General features: G+C 42.9%; 2 protein-coding genes across 7 annotated transcripts in view; both read left to right on the forward strand.

Annotated features, from left to right (window-relative positions):
- LOC310703566 (uncharacterized protein) overlaps positions 1–2,340 on the forward strand; it is a 40,241-nt gene extending 37,901 nt beyond the window's left edge. For all 3 annotated transcript variants that reach the window (XM_083495935.1, XM_083495936.1, XM_083495937.1), the window contains one exon: positions 535–2,340. The gene's annotated coding sequence lies outside the window, so the exon portion shown is untranslated. The remainder of the gene's footprint in view (positions 1–534) is intronic.
- A 1,217-nt stretch (positions 2,341–3,557) lies between these two features.
- Positions 3,558–19,834, forward strand: BBS5 (Bardet-Biedl syndrome 5). 4 transcript variants are annotated; one of them, XM_083496882.1, is made up of 12 exons: positions 3,558–3,699; positions 7,607–7,689; positions 8,908–8,973; positions 11,561–11,610; positions 12,449–12,576; positions 13,032–13,167; positions 14,922–15,017; positions 16,059–16,121; positions 16,928–17,062; positions 17,173–17,256; positions 19,269–19,292; positions 19,418–19,834. In XM_083496882.1, the coding sequence occupies exons 1-12, from the start codon at positions 3,638–3,640 to the stop codon at positions 19,517–19,519; spliced, it is 1,029 nt and encodes a 342-aa protein (XP_083353008.1). In that variant the 5' UTR covers positions 3,558–3,637; the 3' UTR covers positions 19,520–19,834. The 4 variants fall into 4 exon arrangements, with proteins under 4 accessions (XP_083353008.1, XP_083353009.1, XP_083353010.1 ...); XM_083496884.1 differs by lacking the exon at positions 3,558–3,699 and adding an exon at positions 3,822–4,216; XM_083496885.1 differs by lacking the exon at positions 3,558–3,699 and adding an exon at positions 4,234–4,732.
- Positions 19,835–20,174: the final 340 nt, after the last annotated feature.

Below are 20,174 nucleotides of genomic sequence, written 5' to 3' on the forward strand. Positions count from 1 at the left end.
ATAATCTGCTAGAGGAAGAAGCTATTCTGCCATGTCCTCTTAGAATAGATCAATGCCTTGAGCATCCTGAAGCTGCGTTGTTTACTTCTTCCAATCTTGTCCCACACATCTGCCTGGATAAATAGCTCTTTCACTTTCCTATTTACCAGATTCTCCAAGCAAGGGAGAAATCCTAACTCCTTGCCCTCTAGCAAAGAAGAGAACCACAGTCTGCTGTGTACCCACCATACATTTAAAGCACAGCCCCACCAAAGAATCCTGGGAACAAATCCTGGCTACAGTTCCTAGCACTGTTAACAAACTACAGATCCCAGGATTCTTGGAGAGGATGTGCTTTAGATGTATGATGTGTACACAGAATATTTTCAAATCTAATGTAAATGATGCTCTGATAGGCAACTTGGTTACACTGGGAAAACAGTATAACAGGAAATTGTGAGACAAGTTCTGGACGCAATACTCGGATTTAATTTTGCTTTAATAGAGAAATTCCTATTTATCAGTACAAATTATATAACTTGTCCTATTTTACAGATGGCTGAAGGATATTAACAGAGACGCTCACCGAGCAGAATTCAACAGAAAAGATCGTTAGCCAAGAGAGGGGAGATTTTGTGCAAATGTATTAAGATCTTTTTGTATTTTGTACTTGATTAACAAGAGGAAAGATGACCGGTATCCTCAAACCACTTACTCCACTGTAGTCCTACTGAAGTCAATGGAGCAGTCTATCTTCTATTTCCGAAACAGAGCTTACATGCAGGTGCAATGTTAAGACACATACTGAGGCCACACATACGTTCGGATTGTATCATCACACTGCTCATCTGACAGCAAGGCCTTGTGTCATGGGAATGGGAAGGAAAACAGCCTTTAAATCTGCTTCAAATGGTTGGATTTAGAGCTGATTTAGGTGGTTTGGCCAACAAAGGGAGGGGAGAGATTTCTGAAAGCTGCTTTCTTTTCTGTTCTACTCACAGAAACCATATCACTGGATAACACCCTTCACATCTGAAACAATCGTGCATGCTTTGTAGATTGTAAAACATTAACAAAACAAAAATAAACGTTGTATCTTATACTGTATTGTGAATAGAAACTTCCCCATACTGAGGCTAATTTTACCCTGCCCCCTGCCACGTTCGCTTTTAATTTAGGAGCTCAGCCGGGGCAATAAATAACCAGGAAACAATGGGGAGGAGTGATTTGCCAATTCAAAAGGGTCTCATTTAACTCATGGTAGAAAGATGATGTTAAGAACCCTGTTGTTTCCTGGTAATATGTAGTTTCACCCCTGGGAATCTAGAAAGCTATATGGTACTATGTTTGCCAGGAAATGTTATGAATTCCTGTATGAGGGCTCTTTATAGGACTTTCCCAAGAGCTAGCGGCCTCCAAGAACCTAATAGGGCCAGCAAAACTATAACCCGTAGTTACCCCTTTCCTTATACACACGTCAAATTCTCGCTCCACAATTTTCAGTTTGCCTGTGGACTATATTCCGGAATAAATGAGGATTTCTATCTGTTGGAATCTGCAGGTAAATATTACTCAGGGGTAGAAATTTGATACTTCTTTAAGGCTGCAACCCTATGCACAATTATTTGCAATTAACCCCAAAATGGAAGCGTACTTCTGAGAAAGGAGTATTGCACAGGTTAGGGTTGCACAAGTTAATCCTAAAAACATTATTTTACACTAACATACTCCTTGGTCATTTACATCACTTGATAAACTAGTTGGTTCCAGCTCATGCATATAGCAGCTGCTGCTGAAAGTGAATACTGACAAGCAGGCAGCATGGCAAAATTACCTGTAAAGCTACATTAAATGTATCCAAATAAATTGTATATTAATATGGCTCAGTCCTAAAACTTGCTGAGCCAAAATATAAGAGATTAGAATGTGGGCATCAAACACTATGCCATGCTAGTTTTACAAAACTACTGCTTGCTCAGTAGAATACTGGCATTGCAGGTAGATACATCAGTGCTGTATACATGTTTCAAAGTGGGTTGTTAATTTGTTACATCTGTCAGCATATGCCCATAAATATCTGCATTCCAGATTTTTTGTTTTTGTTTACTAGCATACATTTATCAGCATTAAACATGCAAGAGGTACTTTATGCATAAAATATACTAAAATACTTTTTGCACTAAGTGTATTTCTGTGCCACTAGAAAAATCTGAGAAATCTGCAAAACTAACATCTCATCTCACTGTGTTTATTAAAAGTCACTGTGTCTTTTAATCACTTCATATGAGGAAGATATTTAGAACTGAATGTTTGCTTTTGTGAAAAATGTAACCAAGAATAAATAATAATCTTCTTTCAAAATAGATTTATATACAGGCTGTAGTCTCTGTCCAATTCATAAGTTTATTTGGATCTTTCAAGTGCCTTGTGGATTTAATGTTAATTTTGCAATCTATGCATGCTTACTTAAGAGAAAGTCCTTTTGAAGTCTGTGGGATTTCTGAGCAACCACACACACGTGGTTAACAAAACACTTAACTTTAGACACATTGTACATTATTTAAAAATATTGCAGTTGCTGGCTTCTCAAACTTGTATTTAATATGCATGCACACCTTTCCACCAACTAACAGAATACCTGTTGTCACAATAATAGTATTTAGTGATATTTCATGGCAATAATAATTTCTGAAAGCCTAGACATTTTAATTTTATTTAACACATTTAATACCCTGCCTTTCCTCAAGTAGCCCAAGGGTGCTGAAAACATGTTTAAATAATTATTTTAAAAAACAACTTGACATTTATTTAAAAAAACAAAACAAAACCTCCAAACATTAAAACAAAAAGAAGAAAAATGCAATTACCCTATAAAAACATAAGGAAAACATTTTAAATCATTTCAATAAAGGAATGTTCATTTAGGGACCACCAGAATCCTTCCTATAAGTAAGGTTTTGACCATCTTTCGGCTGGCTGTTGGGAGATAACCCTCCCTCCGAAAGGGGCGTCATCCCTAGTCCCAGCCAGGCAAATTTTCTGAGGAGGTTTTAAAATCCTGTTACAGTGGCGTAGCGTGGGGGGTGCAGGGGGGGCCGGCCGCACCGGGCGCAACATCTGGGGGTTAGGGTTAGGGGGCGCAAATCCACGGGTTAGGGGGCGCAAATCCACGGGTTAGGGGGCGCAAATTACTTGCCTTGCCCCGGGTGCTGACAACCCACGCTACGCCACTGTCCTGTTAGAAAACAACGCGCACAAATCCCACCGACTGGGCTCGATGGAACGTTTATTATTGATACCCCGCCTTTCCTCCAGGGAACTCCAGGCGGCATACCACTATTGCTCTCCCCACTTTTCTCCTTGCAAGAGCCCTGGGAGGTTGGCTCGGCCGCCTGGCATTCTTAGGGGCCCAGGAAACCAGTTTGCTATATGCACCCTGCAGGCGCGCCTTGGCATCCCTAATTTGATCCGCCAAGCGTCGTTAACGAGAGCGCGGATCGCCTGCAGCAGAAAAGCACGCACAGCCCTAGAAGCCCGGAGCATGCGCACAACAGGCTTCTTCGCGCGCCGCTCCGAGGAAGTTTGTCCCCAGCCGGCGCCCGTCCGGGGGTTGCCAAGGAACGGCGCACGGACGCCGAGACGGGGCCTGGCGGTCACCATGGCGGCCACGGCGGACTCGCTGTGGGAGGACAGGGACGTCCGCTTCGACATCACCTCTCAGTGAGTGTTCTCGCGCGAACGGGGGCTCCCTTTCTCGCTGTGTCCCCCGCGCGGGCGGCTCCGTCGCGACAGGGAGTTCGCGACCCGGGCCTCGCTAAGTAGCCGTTGGCAAAGCGGCCGCTTCTTCCGGGCCTCGCGAGCCCGAGAGCGGAGAGCGCCGTTTCCTTCAAGCCTGTCAGCGCCATCTTGCGGGCGCCGAGGGTTCCGCCCTCGCCGTTAAAAATAAAACTCGGGATTCGCACACGCGTCTTTGGTTCCCTACGTTCTCTAGGGCGCGGCTCTTCTCGGGGCTCTTTTATTTCTTAAGCGGGCTTCCTCAGGTCCCTGGACGCCAACGGCCTCTCCGCTCCTGAACACAAAAAAGTCGCGCTTGATATATTATTATGTCAATATCAATATTATTTATTGAATTTATATACTTTCCCTACACCTTTAAAGCCCGTCCGAAGCATATTTGTTCCTCCCTAAAAGAATTATGGCGTCGTACTTTTCAGGAATTGCTGGGAATTGTAACTCGGTGAGTCTTAAAATTTACAGCGCCCAGGATTCTTTTGAAGGGGGGAGATGTGCTTAAAATGCGGTTTGTACGCAGCCTCCGGATTAGATCTGCGGGTTAGCTCTTCTCTCGTTCACACAACCACTGTCTCTCAGGCCCAGCCTAGCTCACAGGGTTATTGTGAGGATGAGTGGGGCTGGGGGAGGGACTCGTTGGAAGAAGAAGGGGATAAAGAAGTGAAATCAAACTGGATAAACGGTCAAGGACAGTTATTAACTCTTTTCTTTGTATGGTCGTAATTTTTCGGAACGTATTTTGTATAGCCAACCATCTAACTATAGATGGTTTTATTTATTCCTTCGCTGTGGCTTGTGGCTGACGCAAATGAAGATTTTTTAAAAAAACTGGATAAAGTGTAGCCTGTCGTTTTTTAAATTGAGAATTGGTCAAATTGACAATCTAAACTGCAGCAATATCTCTTTCCATGGCTGATACTTAAGGAGAAAAAGGTGCCTCAGGCCTGGACAGAACAGACAAGTACGTGATTTTAGACTTGTTTATACAGGTTATACTTTATACAAACTGTTTCACCAGGTCTGTAAATATGTACCATGTGCCTGTTGATGCAAGATGGCGTGAATTCGCTGCCGTGAGATGTAGTGATGACTAAGTGTTGGGACAAATTCATAGAGGATAAAAGAGTGGCTATGCTGGTCATGCTGGCTAGGAACTGACCATTGCTACTTGCCCAATGTGACCAATTGCAACTTCGTAAATAAGTCCAGAAAAAATTGCTAGCTTTCTGGGGGCAAGGAGATTGACTGAGGAAGGATAGAGAGCCCTACCCTCCTCCAGCAGCCCCTCTGTATATCTGTGATGGGCATGAAAGAGGGGTTTTTCCATCCTCTGCCAGCTTGCTTGGTTTCTGGCCTGTGCCTAGAGAAGGGACTGAGCACTTGGGCTGCTCATTCACCTTCATGGTATTCTGTGCACACACCTGTGTGTGATTCCTTGTCACTGGTGGCTACCAATGGATTATTTAAATAACAAGCTGGATTAATAGCACTTTAAAAAAATAAAAAGATAAACTTGTTTCTTTCAGAATGGAAACAAGCTTACCAAGACATCACACATTCCTCCATGCAGGGAACTACAGTGGTGCCTCGCAAGACGAAATTAATTCGTTCCGCAAATCTCTTCGTCTTGCGGTTTTTTCGTCTTGCGATGCACGGTTTCCCATAGGAATGCATTGAAAATCAATTAATGCGTTCCTAGGGAAACCGCCTTCAGACCAGGTCCGGGGACAGTCTGTCCCCAGACCTCTTCTGAAGGCTGGGGGGGGGGTGACAAGGGCTTTTCTTCTCACCCCCAGCATTTTAAAAAACCCTGGGACAGCGGAGGACTTCTCCGCTGTCCGGGCGATCTTAAAATGCTGGCGGGCGGCATTTTAAAATCGCCCCGGACAGCGGAGGACTTCTCCGCTGTCCGGGGCGATTTTAAAATGCCGCCCGCCAGCATTTTAAGATCGCCCGGACAGCGGAGAAGTCCTCCGCTGTCCGGGGCGATTTTAAAGCCCCTGGGAAGGCAGGCAGGGGGGACAAAGACTTTCGCCCCCCGCCCGCCTTCAGAAGGTGTTCCCACCCCCCCGCCCGGCTTCGCAGCAGCGCTACGAAGCCCGGCGGCTGGGGCAGGTGCTCCCGCCCCCCCCCCACCCCGCTTCGGAGCAGCGTTCCGAAGCGGGGTGGCTGGGGCAGGTGTTCCCACCCCCCGCCCGGCTTCGCAGCAGCGCTACGAAGCCCGGCGGCTGGGGCAGGTGCTCCCGCCCCCCCCACCCCGCTTCGGAGCAGCGTTCCGAAGCGGGGTGGCTGGGGCAGGTGTTCCCACCCCCCGCCCGGCTTCGCAGCAGCGCTACGAAGCCCGGCGGCTGGGGCAGGTGCTCCCGCCCCCCCACCCCGCTTCGGAGCAGCGTTCCGAAGCGGGGTGGCTGGGGCAGGTGTTCCCACCCCCCGCCCGGCTTCGCAGCAGCGCTACGAAGCCCGGCGGCTGGGGCAGGTGCTCCCGCCCCCCCCACCCCGCTTCGGAGCAGCGTTCCGAAGCGGGGTGGCTGGGGCAGGTGTTGCCACCCCCCGCCCGGCTTCGCAGCAGCGCTACGAAGCCCGGCGGCTGGGGCAGGTGCTCCCCCCCCCACCCCGCTTCGGAGCAGCGTTCCGAAGCGGGGTGGCTGGGGCAGGTGTTCCCACCCCCCGCCCGGCTTCGCAGCAGCGCTACGAAGCCCGGCGGCTGGGGCAGGTGCTCCCGCCCCCCCCACCCCGCTTTGGAGCAGCGTTACGAAGCGGGGTGGCTGGGGCAGGTGTTCCCACCCCCCGCCCGGCTTCGCAGCAGCGCTACGAAGCCCGGCGGCTGGGGCAGGTGCTCCCGCCCCCCCCACCCCGCTTCGGAGCAGCCTTCCGAAGCGGGGTGGCTGGGGCAGGTGTTCCCACCCCCCCGCCCGGCTTCGGAGCACGGGGAGATCGCTTCTCCCCACCGCCCCTTGCTTCAAAAGAGGTCCGGGGGCAGCGGGAAGCGCTCCCGCTGCCCCCGGACCTCTTTTGAAGCAAGCGGCTGCGGAGAGAAGGGATCTCCCCGCAGCCGCTTGCTTCAAAAGAGGTCGGGGACCTCTTTTGAAGCAAGCGGCTGCGGGGAGATCCCTTCTCTCCGCAGCCGCTTGCTTCAAAAGAGGTCGGGGACCTCTTTTGAAGCAAGCGGCTGCGGGGAGATCCCTTCTCTCCGCAGCCGCTTGCTTCAAAAGAGGTCCGGGACCTCTTTTGAAGCAAGCGGCTGCGGGGAGAAGCGCAGCCGCTTGCTTCAAAAGAGGTCCGGGGGCAGCGGGAGCGCTTCCCGCTGCCCCCGGACCTCTTTTGAAGCAAGGGGCGGTGGGGAGAAGCGATCTCCCCGCAGCCGCTTGCTTCAAAAGAGAAGACCCGCTGTCCCCGGGGCAAGCTTCGTTTTGCGAAGCAAGCCCATAGGGAAATTCGTCTTGCGAGGCAACTCGAAAACGAAAAAACCTTTCGTTTTGCGAGTTTTTCGTCTCGCGAGGCGTTCGTCTTGCGGGGTACCACTGTACTTTGATTGGAATCTACAGTTAAAACATTTGATTAACATTTTCAGTACTCATGAGAAGTAATGCAAAAAGCAGATAGGTGAATGTCATTGCACAACTCTGCCATTTCAATTAGTGTTTCATTTGGAAAGATGACTCTCTTTGGTTAGGGAGAAGACAAGTTTATTCCAAAGTCATTATAGATCTTGGATTTGTGTATGTGCATGGTGAGCATTATGGTCCCAAAATGTTTCATTGGGATATTACTGGTTTACCTAAATAGAAGAAAACCAAGGGCTGAAGCAGCAACTTAACATGCAATATTGTTATAGGCAAATGAAAATGAGACCAGGAGAAGTTCTCATTGACTGTTTGGATCCTATTGAAGACACCAAAGGAAACAATGGAGAGAAAGGTACAACTTCTGGTTTCTATTGACCCTTTCTCCCTCTTTCTCAAGTGCTACCAGCACTCTGTTCCAAGCTAAAAGTTTGCAGGTTCTTGTCAGGCAGTTTTTGGAGGGTTATTTCCCACCTTCCGCCCAGCGTTATTTTATTGTTTCACAAATGTGTGTTCTTCTGCATGCCTGGGGGATTCCCAACATATGTAGAAGCCATGACCTTATTTTTGGATTGCAGCATTTTGCTTCCCAAGTGATTGGCACTGGGCCACCTGAGTTTGCTATTATTAGAGATTACGATGATGTGTCAGTGCAGATGTCCAAGATCGCCATGTGTATTTATTTATTAATTATAAATATTTATAACTTGCCTTTATATCCCTTCCTTGTGATTTATGTAGTATCAGCTCCCTTTTGTCCCCTCCTGCAGATCTTAGATAGTATGTAGGTCCTGAAAGATTTTGACTTGGTTGCGGTAGTTTGCTTGCCCAATCTCTTTTTCTAATATAGTTGCAGTTCACTCATTTCTGCTTATTTTCTTGTACAGCAGATTTTAATGGGTTATTATTCTTGGAATTCTGCATAGGAAAATAGGAATCTGCCTTATACTGACTCAGACCATTAGCCTATTGAGCATTGGCCTATTGCTGTTTACGGTAACTGGCTCTCTAACGTTTCAGTCCGGGTTCTCTCCCAGTGCTACTTGGAGTTGCTGGGAGTTGAACTTGGGACCTTCCAGATGCAAAGGAGATGTTCTACCACTGAGCAATGACCCTACCCCAAATAGTAAACTCATTCTCTGAGTGGGAATCTTTATGTAGTCAAAATATCACCATCCATGCACAAGAGGTATCAGTAGGCTTGTGGAGATTGTTAGATTTGCAGTAGTACAAAAGCGTCACAAACTGAGCAAGCCAAGTGACCACAGAATCAAAAGCTGGCTCCTTGGGAGAAAAAACCAAAAATGTGGTGGGGCTGGAATGGAGTATATTAAAGAAGGTCATGGCTAGCTGAAACCCAGGACAGGAGTGCTCCACGTTTTGTTGCACATCCCACTTGTTTGTTATATATATATGACATTAATAAATGGATGGGGGATACTGGGTGTAGAAGATCCTGACCCGAGTACATAGTATTGAGTAGGGTAGCCTTTGAGTTTTCTGGCTGTCTACTATTAGAATAATTTTGCAATAAATTATCCTGTGATCCCCCCCCCTTTTTTTAAATTTCCAGGCAGACTTTTGGTAACAAACTTGAGAATTATTTGGCACTCCATTGTATTGCCTAGAGTCAACCTCTGTAAGTATCCCTTCCTTTGTTTCTATACCATTTTAAAAAATAACTGGTCAATCAAAAGCTTTTCTCCCTTACCTGGTACTGCTGCTGTTTCAAAGAGAGACATTTACACCCCAGTGTTAAGTGCATATGCTTGAAAGTAAGTCCCAATAGTTTCAGAGCTGTGAAACACCATTAGGATCAGAGTGGAAGGCTCTGGTTTTACTGTAACCTTCACCACTCTATTAACGTTATGTATACTATCTTTGTATTAGTAGTTAGAATTGACATAATTATTCCTGTGTAAACAATGCATTGGTAAATGTTCTCAAAACATTCTGGAAAATACTGAAAATTCTAACTCTCCTTAGGTATACCTGGCATTCTTGAAAATAAGAAAGCCTTGCAGACTTTGCATTGTCCCTTACCAACTCACACTGCAATTGTCTATTTTCTTTGTGGGGAGCACACAGTGTTTCATACTTCCTAAGGTCACTTCATCTAAAAAGCGTTCTGATTCAGCATATGACTCATCACACTACTAACTTTAAATGTTGGACAACTTTCAGACTGATACAATATTAAAAAATTATAAATAAGGATGACGTACTGTGGCCAGCCTCCTTTCAGGTCCAGTGTGCTGGCAACCAGAAACTTGGTTTGCCCTTTACTGGGTTATAAAACTAGGTGGGCAGAAATTTTTCAGGCTGTTCTTATTTGCTCATGCTCTTTATCAAGGGCATGTTAGCTTAGCTCTTAAGCTGTTTTTCTACAGTATATCTAGTCTAGTAAGATACAGTTACCTGCTAACAAATAGTATTCTTCAAAGTGATGTTAATTCTGTTCATATAAATAGAATTTGTGGTAGCTTAGCTTTTTGTAAACATGTAGTTAATTGTGGACAAATGTGGGTTGGGACCTGAGACCATGGATAGACTTAGCTTGGGTGGGGAGGTAGGTCTGCACCATACATCTCTTATATAAGAAAACTCTGACACCAGGATTAACTATCCTCTGGCAGCAGCCACTACATCAAGCTTCAAGAAGTCCACTCTTAACAGTGTGCTCAGATACATTGGCACTTCTTCTTCTTGAACTTTTCCACTGCCGACTGGTCATTGAAAGGACTTGAAACTAAGCTCTTGCACCTGAGATTGCTTATTTTTTCCTCCTTCCCGATCCATTTTCCTTTTGTGTCATGTCTTTTTGGATTGTTACCCTGAGGGAAGGAACTGTCTTTGTATGTGTGTTTGTGTGTGTGTTGTAAGGTTTTTCAATTGAAAAGTAAAATAAAAGTTTTGGAGATAAACAACTATGCACGTGTCTTCTCAAAAGCAAGCAATGCTGTGGGGTTCCTGGAAAATTTCTTATGCCCTACAGCAGGGTGACCCAACTTTTCTTTCCAAGTGGGTCTCAAGAGTACTTTGACATAGAATCTGCAGGCTCCACACTGCCTTGTTGCACCCAGAGGAATAGGAGCGAGGCCAAAATTTTATTTCCCCTGGCTTTGGGAAGGCAGCACAAGGACTGTGGGGGGCCCATCAAATGTTGCTGAGGGCCACCAAAAAGGCATTGAGGGCCACATGTGCCCCTTGGGCCACGTGTTGGACCACCCTGCCCTAGACAGTGATTAGCCTGCTTTTTTTACTTGTATTTAGTAAACAAAAACAAAAATACTGAAGGTGCCAAACTTGGCTAAAACTGTTTTGGCATCTGTTCATTGTTACTATGAAACAGAAAATGTTCCATGGAAAAATAAGCACTGGAAAAATTGCAGCCTCTGGTTATTGGAAGCAAGTCTCATTAGACTGCAGTGGTATAAACAATTACCTGGGAGTAGGTTTAGTTTAATTTAGTTGGGTTTACCTGTGAATCAATTTACTATTATAGTAGCAGCACGTATTCCTGCAACTACAGTTAGTACATAGCTGTCACACAGTGATTTCATTAGGAGGAATTCAATTTAATGGTGGGCTCTTCTGATCATTCCTTCAGAGCAAGCATCTCTGCTTGCCAGATGGAAATACCTCCCTCTCCTTCCCCTTTGGGCTGTTCTGAGATTTATCCTGATCCTCCAGAGCAGATTTGGTGGAGGTGGGGTGGAGAGGGGGGAAGACCTGTTGTGCTAGCGGGAACCCTTGTATTGGAATCAACTAGCACACCGGGTTAAGTTTAATTTGGGCAATTTTCTATTCCAGACAACAATATATAGCAGGCAGATACAGTGGTGCCCCGCAAGACGAATGCCTCGCAAGACGGAAAACCCGCTAGACGAAAGGGTTTTCCGTTTTTGAGCTGCTTCGCAAGACGAATTTCCCTATGGGCTTGCTTCGCAAGATGAAAACGTCTTGCGAGTGTTCCGATTTTTTTCCGCTCCCCCCCTTTTTCTAAGCCGCTAAGCCGCTAATAGCCTTTTAGCTGCTAAGCCTTTAATAGCCGCTAAGCCGCTAATAGCGCTAATCCGCTAATAGGGTTGCTTCGCAAGACGAAAAAACCGCTATACGAAGAGACTCGCGGAACGGATTATTTTCGTCTTGCGAAGCACCACTGTATCTCGAGATATTCAATGACATCTTTAACAATACTGTTTTTGTTTTCCCTGATTCCTTAGCTGTTGGCTACAATTGTTTTGTAAGCACAACAACAAGAACTGCTAACTCGGTGAGTTTACAAAACAAATTTTGAATTAGAGCATATTTTGAAATATATAACGTGCTCTCGTCAAATGACATGATTTCCCACTTCTTCTAAAAAACATTTAATTGTCAGCAAGTCTTATGAATTTCAAAAGCAACAAAAAGCCTTGTGACACCTTAAGGGCTAATGACTTTATTATGGTATAAACCTTTGGACAAAAGTCTACTTCATTAGCTCCTTCATTGCCAGCTAAGTTGGCAGAATGTGTGTAGAGAGAAAAAATGTGTAAGCAGTAAAGTAGGAGAGAAATGAAATGCAGAAAAATACAGCCTACAACATTTAAAGCTTAGGGGTTGTATTCAGCTAAGTCATATTCAGAGTGACCAGTTGATTTCAGTGGGTGTCCTCTGAATTTGACTTAGATAGATACAACTATGTCTACAAAATAAGTATATGCAGAATAAGTAAAGTGAACATTCACGAAGTAGTGTTGAGTGTAACACAGATATCCTGGCACTGGTAAGTTAATTAATACTTGTGGTAAAAGGCAAACAGTTCCAAACAAACCTCAATTAATTACTTAATTAATACTAGTAGTGGTATAAAAACCCTTTTATCTTGATTAGGGTAATAAATTCCTGAATCTAATAAAGTGGGCTCTGCTATGCAAAAGCTTGTAGCAATTGATTAGTTTTTAAAGTGTGAGAAGACACTTTTGCTGCAACAGACTAACATGGCTGCCACCCTGGAAATTGTTACTGGTTTCCGATTATACTGAGAATACATAAATATTAAGATTGTTAATTTCTTTTGGAAACTGCAGTATTAATATACTAAATCTTATAAATCTTTTCTCTTACAGAAATTAAGAGGCCAGACAGAAGCACTTTATATATTAACCAAATGTAACAATACACGTTTTGAATTCATATTTACAAATGTGGTTCCTGGAAGCCCCAGACTTTTTGCCTCTGTTATTGCTGTACACAGGTACTTGAGCTTTTTTTATTTTAAAAAGTGTTAGTCTTGCACAGAAGCAGGAAATGCTTGCTGAAGCACAATCCTAATGAAGTTAGTTGGTTTAGTTGCATATGCCATATAATCAATGAATGTTAGAATGAAAGGTTTGCATATATTTTGTTCAGTGAGGAAGTGGTAATAATTTGGGATTGGCGTGCATATGTATGCAAATACACAGAGCAACCCTTATATTTCAAGATAAGAATATTCTCAGGATGGGCAGATAAATGGCTTTTTAGGATAAAGGATCTTATTGAGGAAGGGCATCCCATTGTGGAGGTTTCCCTTCAAGCTAAACTCAAGAATCTCTGGCATAATTACTTCCATGTTGCTCAAGTTAGAGGAGGCAAATTGGTTAGGTGAGGAGTATAAATATTTCTCCCCCATTTTTATCATTGTTTGAAACCGTGTTTTATTATTCCTAGAGCTTATGAAACTTCAAAAATGTACCGTGAGCTTAAGCTGAGATGTGCATTAATTCAAAACAAGCAGTTGAGATTGTTACCCAAAGAACAAGTATATGACAAAATAAATGGTGTCTGGAATTTATCTAGTGATCAGGTACAGTGTGATATATTCATAAACTGAAATTAAGAATGTGATTTTTTTAAAACCTTTCCTGCAAAATCTGACAAAGATGTTCTGTTACCACCTTGTGAAACTGACTACTTGAAAAATACATGGCACTGAGGTTCAGCGGAATATTCTTAGCTCTTTAATATTTATGTGCAAGTTCTGTCATATTACTTGAATTTCATAAGGCTGTTTCCTGAGAACCGTGAGTGGAAGGAAGCTCACAGTAGGGGACTTCCCTGCCCACTCTAATGTCCTGTCCTCCAATCCCCAAAAGACACTCCTGAGGTTCAGGGGACCCTCCATTGTGGTGTTCATTGTGGTTCAGGGGACCCTCCATTGTGGTGTTGACTGAGTCACAAGGAGCTGCTGGAGGAGAGGGAAATTAACCAAAATTGGTCAGAACCATCTTAGGAAAGTAGAGCTATCCTGGTACAAGTTGATTCTGCCCAGTTTCAATCAGTCCACCCATCTTCCAGAGTTCTCTGTATCTCACCCCACCCCATTTCAGAGGGTCCCTGTTCCTGAGGAGAAACATTTACAAGGCTACTGCATAAGGTGGGAAGTTTACTTCCACAAGTTTCCTTCGTCTTGCATTTCTCAAGATGCAACCCATATTCATTTGGCATGTGAAACAGAGTGTGGGGATGTCAGAGCTGCTTGAAGATCCTAGCTCACAGAGGATCACGCTAGCCAGCGATCATTAAGTAAAAGTCTTTATTGAGTTACAGTTTCCATTCTCAAGCTGCTGCGTGCAACTCTACGTCTAGTAGCTAGATCGGCGAAGCTCCGTCTGAATCTCCGCCCCTTGTACACCAACTTAATATCCTCGCCCTGCTCCACCTTTTCCGCCTGACTGTTCTCCTCTGGGTCCCTCTGCCCCCCGGGGTCTCCTCCCTCCGGGATTCTTCTGACGCTGACCCCCCGGACCCTCCTGTCTCCTTGCGCCGGGCTTTAGGACCTGGCTCCCTTTCCGGGCTGCCTACTGCGCCGCCTTCCTGTGCATTTGAACTTGGCGCGCGCGCCCAACCTTCCACCTTCCGTCTAACCGTCTCTTCGCTCCCCGATGGAGGTGTGGCCACTCCTGACTCGTGCCCTCCCTCCTGTTGTGAGCTGCCGGCGCTTGCCCCCTGGCTCCCTTCCTCTTCCCTGCTCTCTGGCGGTGACGCTGGTCCCGATTTCCAACTGCTCTCCTCTGAGTCCCCTCTGGCTCTATCTTCCTGGGGTGCCCCCCTAGACTCCCCCCTTGCCCTGGCTACTGGTGCTCCTTTCTGTGAATCCTCTGATTCACTGGAAAGACTCGGAGATCTCGGGTCGTCGTCATCACTCATCTTTTCTTCTGCCTCCTCCCCTTCGCTCTCTGTTTCCTCCCTTGCCCTTGCCTCTGCTCCTAAACCCCTGACAGGTGACTATTTTAGTGTGTGAAAATAGACACAAATGCAATATTGCAGAGCAAAAAGTTATTTTTGTATACTGCTATTTTAACTTTGGCATATGTGTCTTGCATACCATTGAACTTGAATGGTATATTATTTTGAGTCCTGTAGATGCAATGGAAAGCTTATTGTACTATGGTTCAACCCTGGTTTGCTGCAGTAAGATTTTCACCAATGGATTTTGTATTTAAATGTGAATTTTAGTAAATAAAAAATGCTATTCTCTTTACATTTTAAATGCAGTGGGACCTAATATAGTGTTATAGAAGACTAGTACCAACTAATTATAATTTCTCTCTTTCCTAGGGAAATCTGGGTACCTTTTTTGTTACAAATGTAAGAGTAGTTTGGCATGCTAATATGAATGACAGCTTTAATGTCAGTATCCCATATCTACAAATTGTAAGTACAATAACAGCACAACATTTTTGCCTAAATATTAATATGGGTTACCTTATTTTAATTGTTGTATATATAATTTCCAAAGAAATACTATGGAATTTTTGGCAAGTGTCAATGGATATTAATATATACTTGACAAAGCTGATAAATCTTAGAAGTACATAGAGTCAGCCTGCAACTTGCATGGGGGGTTACATTTCAGGGATTGTGCCTAAAGCCAAAATTGTGTATGGTCAAAACACATAGGGTTCAATGGCGGGTGGGACTGCCAAAGTCTCTTTTTCCCAGATGCCCACCCCCTTTTTAGTTTTAATTTTTAAATTTGCAAAGCACATAGAGCTGAATGTGCACAAGTTAAATGTGCATAAGTTGTGGGTTTACAGTATGTATTTCCTCTGGTGGTTGAAGTGAATGGTCTTTTAGCTGGATGATGGTGGAAGGGGTACAGTGTCTTTGGTGTTAGAGACTTGTCCTGGATAAGTTTGCCATGACATGCATTATCTAATATTTCCTTATTAGGCAGTGCTTATGCAGAAATACATGGATGGACAAAACTTTGTGTTTGGTCAGCTTTTAGGCTCATAGAGAGAAAATGGAGGATATTCCACCTCCAAAATCTATAGTCAGATTCACATACGTCTTTGCATCAGGCCAATAGCATTTTCTCTGTACTGAGGAATTCAGCTCATAGCTCACACTCTTTACCACTATGGTACACTAGTTTTTTTAAACATTGGTCAGTTTATATTGTTTCCATGGTATTTCGCCAGTGCTGCTAGCGGAGCATTATAGTTGTTTTTTGTCAGAGGCATATGAAAAGAATTCTTATCAAAGTTTCCAGATAAGATATTTTCCAACTTTTCAATGTTCTCAGTGTTCTTCTCCACTAAAAATTCATGTGCGTTTATAATTACAAGTGACTGGAAAGAGAGTAATTCATGGAGTCAGTGTCAGTAATTTCAGTTAATTCTATTAAGGAGTCATATTTCAGTCATTCTTTTTAACAGGCAATTTTTTTGTTTGTTTTTTCTTTTCAACCAGCGTTCAGTAAAGATCAGAGACTCAAAATTTGGCTTGGCACTTGTCATTGAGAGTTCTCAGGCGGTAAGAACTCAGTGTATTGTACTTCCTTCAGTTTTTTTAATCATTCCATACAAAACTCCATTAAGACATTTCTAAAACATCTTCAATCAAGCACCTATACTTGGTGGTATTTATTCCTGAGGAAGTTGCTGCTTTGATTAGGATGTCATGGTAGTATGATCTTTTCAATCTGAAGAGCTTAGTTATGAGTTCACAGAATAATGACTATGATAAATGAGCACCAGGTGACTAATCAAATCTCTGAATGAGACACCAGCATATCAGCTTGGTCACTTGCTATTTTTGAGTTCTGTGCCCCTGTAAAAGTTTAGAGTCTTGAAATGATTTGCTCCTTAGTAGTTCTTGGGAGTAGAACTGTTTGTGAATAAATAGCTTTAGAAACGCAATTTTGAATGTGTCATTGCTGATTACTTTCCACATGGCACAGTTGAGATTAGTACTTAAAAATAGCTGTCAACCTGGAATTGTTCCGTTGTTTTTGTAACACTATATTTACAATTATAGCCATTCATAAAAATATGATGACTAATAATGAACATGTAACACACTGCAAAGCCCCGCTAATTGCTATATTTATTTAATATACATGTTGTATTGCTTCAATGTATCTGAATGGTTTAAATACTTGAGCATGATTCACATTGATAATGCTTTGCCTCATCTTCCTAATAAAACTGTGGCTTATCGTTGATACAGTGTAACATTTTGTGGCACAATTTCAGCCAAAATGGTTTTACTGAATTTGGGTCATCATACTGTGGGATAACAATCGGATATGTTTTCTTTCAACATATACTCTCTTATAGACTGGTGGTTATGTGCTTGGATTTAAGATTGACCCAGTGGAAAAACTAGAGGGAACAGCAAAAGAAATAAAATCATTGCATCAAGTCTTTTCAGTTAATCCTATATTTGGCGTAGATTACGAAATGGAAGAAAAGGTATTCCTATTTTTAAAATACGATTTATAGAAATTAAACTAGCTACTATTTACTTAACAAGATTTAAAGATTAGATTTTAAAGTGTTTTCTTTCATTTATTAATTTTCAGCCTCAGCAGCTAGAAGATCTGACTGTGGAACAAATACAGGATGATGTAGAGATTGAGGCAGATGAGCAGACAGATGCTTTTGTGGTAAGGTTCTACAGAAAAATAATAATCCTCTGTTGATTTACCTTAAATTATCTAGTCCTGTGCATACTTTGACCCCCCCCCCTGAACTCTGTGACGCAATTCACACATCACCGCAAATCACAGTTAATGGCTTACTGTAAATGCTGCCTGATCACTTCCACTTCACTCCTGCTCTAGTGTGTGTGGGATGATCAAGCGGCAAAGCTTGGCTTCTCTCCCTGACAAACCATAATTGACAAGCCAAGAAAAAACCATGATCCCCATTTCAGATATCACGGTAAACCTTGTGGCTTGATCCTCCCACTTGCATTATGGGAGAGAGACGTGGAAGTGATTGGACAGCATTTATGATAAGCCGTGACTTATGGCTTACTGTGACTGGCCCAGCATAGCTTCCTTCTGACCTACAGGGTCAGGGTGCGCATCGCTTAATGTTTCTGATCCTATGGGAAGATTACAAAACTTTGTGGAATGCATCCAAATATGCCTAGTGCAAGCACAGAGGGACTTCTGCTTGTGAAAGGCAGCCCCACCAAATTGGTTCCTGTGCTTCCAAAGCCCCTGTACTCAATCCCACATTGGAGGAAGGGAAAGGAGAATGTTATCCGCTTTGAGACTCCTTCGGGTAGTGATAAAGCAGGATATCAAATCCAAATTCCTCCTCTTCTTCTTTCAGAGGGTCCCTTGACACTTGGGAGCAGGTGGTTTTTTGGTAATGGAGGACTAGAGCGGGGTGGGTGGGTGGGTAATGGCCAGGAAAACCCCACTGCATGGAGTTCCATTCATCTCTGGGTCCAACCCTATATTTCGCAGAGAAATTCTTGGTCGTGAAGAATGGGAGACTACCTGCAGTAGGTTATATCTTGCTCACCTGCATGTTTCATACTCATTTGAGTTTGTGATTAAACCGAGTGGCTCCATTTCAGCTGGCAATCCCTTTGAAACTATACTGTTCTTGTGGTCCAGCTGCATGAAGTGATAAGAATACACATGATTATTTTTTGCCCTGTAAAAGACAAACAAAATAAAACTTCTGAGGTCCATTAAAAGTCACCTTAATTCCAGAGACCCTTGGGAGCAGGAAGGGGAAATCCTGTAGCACAGGCAGAAGTCCCTTGCACAGTATAGTGAGCACCTGTGACAATACATCTATTACAATCACACTGGATTTTTCAAAGATCAAAATGCTATCACATATCTTCTACCTCTTCAGTATGCCTTCAAATATCTGGTGAGTTGCTAAGCACCTTTGGGTTCCTTACTTCATTAAGGAAAGAAATGTGAATAACTTTCTCATATGAATATTTCACTCTTTGTTTGACAGTCACCAAAGATGACACTAGAACACATTTCTTAAGAGTGTTAATGCTGTTGAAATAATCAACAGTCCTGACTTCTGTTTCAGTGTGGTGTATCAAAATGAAAAAAGCTGTTTTAATTACTGCTCACAATTCCTGTAGGTTATGTATGATCAAAGCATTTCCTTTGTGTTTAAACAAGCTGGCAGAAAACTGGCAGTTGAAAACTGGCAGAAAAAAATACTTTGTTTAATACTATATTTTATAAATCTGTCAGAGTGAAGAGATTTTTCTTTTATTTGATAGAGTGTAAGATGGAGTTACTCATACTGAATAAGGGGGAAATGAAACAAAATGGCAGTACATGGTTTTAATAACCACTGCAGATATAACAGATAATTAGGTAATTAGATCCAAAAGTATTTAATTGAACTGAGTTACTTGATGTCTGTGTTTGAATTAACAAATGTTCAATTCTTAGGCTCCAGTACTATCCAGTTACCTGGGAATAAGCCCCATAGAACTCAGTGGGGCTTCTCAGTAGGCATACACAAGGTTGTGCTGTTTATAATTAAAATATTTAAGATGATATATAATGTTAATTGTAGGCCCACTGATTTCAGTGGGTCTGCTTTGAGTATGACTAACATTACATAGCACCCTTAGACAACTACTTTTTAAGGTTTTGAATTTTTTTTTACTTTTCTGTTGTAGGCTTATTTTGCTGATGGAAATAAGGTAAGGTTTCATATATATTTTTGTGAAAACTTAATAGTGTGTTAGTTCCTAATGGCCTAATTGATTATACAGTATTAACCTTCGTTTTCTTTCATTTCCTCTCTTCCTCATTTCCTGAAAAAAAGCAACAGGACCGTGAGCCTGTTTTTTCTGAAGAGTTGGGGCTCGCCATAGAAAAACTAAAAGATGGCTTCACACTGCAAGGACTCTGGGAAGTAATGGGTTGACATTATTTTAAAGCAACATTTAATTAATCTGTTTAGTCTCTAAAAGTCATGTATTGAAAAAGCTACAGCTCCCTGTTTTATAGAGATGATTATATTTACAAGAAAACTATTACAAGAAGGAAGAGGTAATAATGTACAGTATAGTTGTCATGTTATAATAAAATATATTTGATTATATATTCATGGAATGTACAGTTTTGTAAAAGTATACAGTGCTTTCAGTGGTTACATTTAAAATTATTTAAAAATATTTGATTATTTAGAATATGTGTTGGTCTCATATGAGTGTAAATAAAAATATTTTTAAGGAAATAACATGAGATAATATGTGGTATTTCTGAATTTCCAACTATGACCCAGTCATTAAATCTTACTCTTACTTCATTCCACCAATATACTGCACATTCCATTACCCTGGATGTATGCTAAGAAATGAAGTTTACTTTCATGAATTCTACTGGTTGCTGTGACAAATGTTGAATTTGTCTTGTCATTGTACCTTTTTATCTGTTCAATATTTATTTCCATTTTACATACTAGCTATTACCGACTACTGATTTGGTGCACACTGACCACACCATTTGTGATTCTGCCTTGCCAGTAACATCACACCTGGGGATTCCACTGAATTCCACCTGGGAATTCCACTAAATAA

The sequence above is a fragment of the Podarcis liolepis genome, assembly GCF_965112155.1.
Source record: "Podarcis liolepis genome assembly, chromosome: 1".
Lineage (NCBI taxonomy): Eukaryota > Metazoa > Chordata > Lepidosauria > Squamata > Lacertidae > Podarcis > Podarcis liolepis.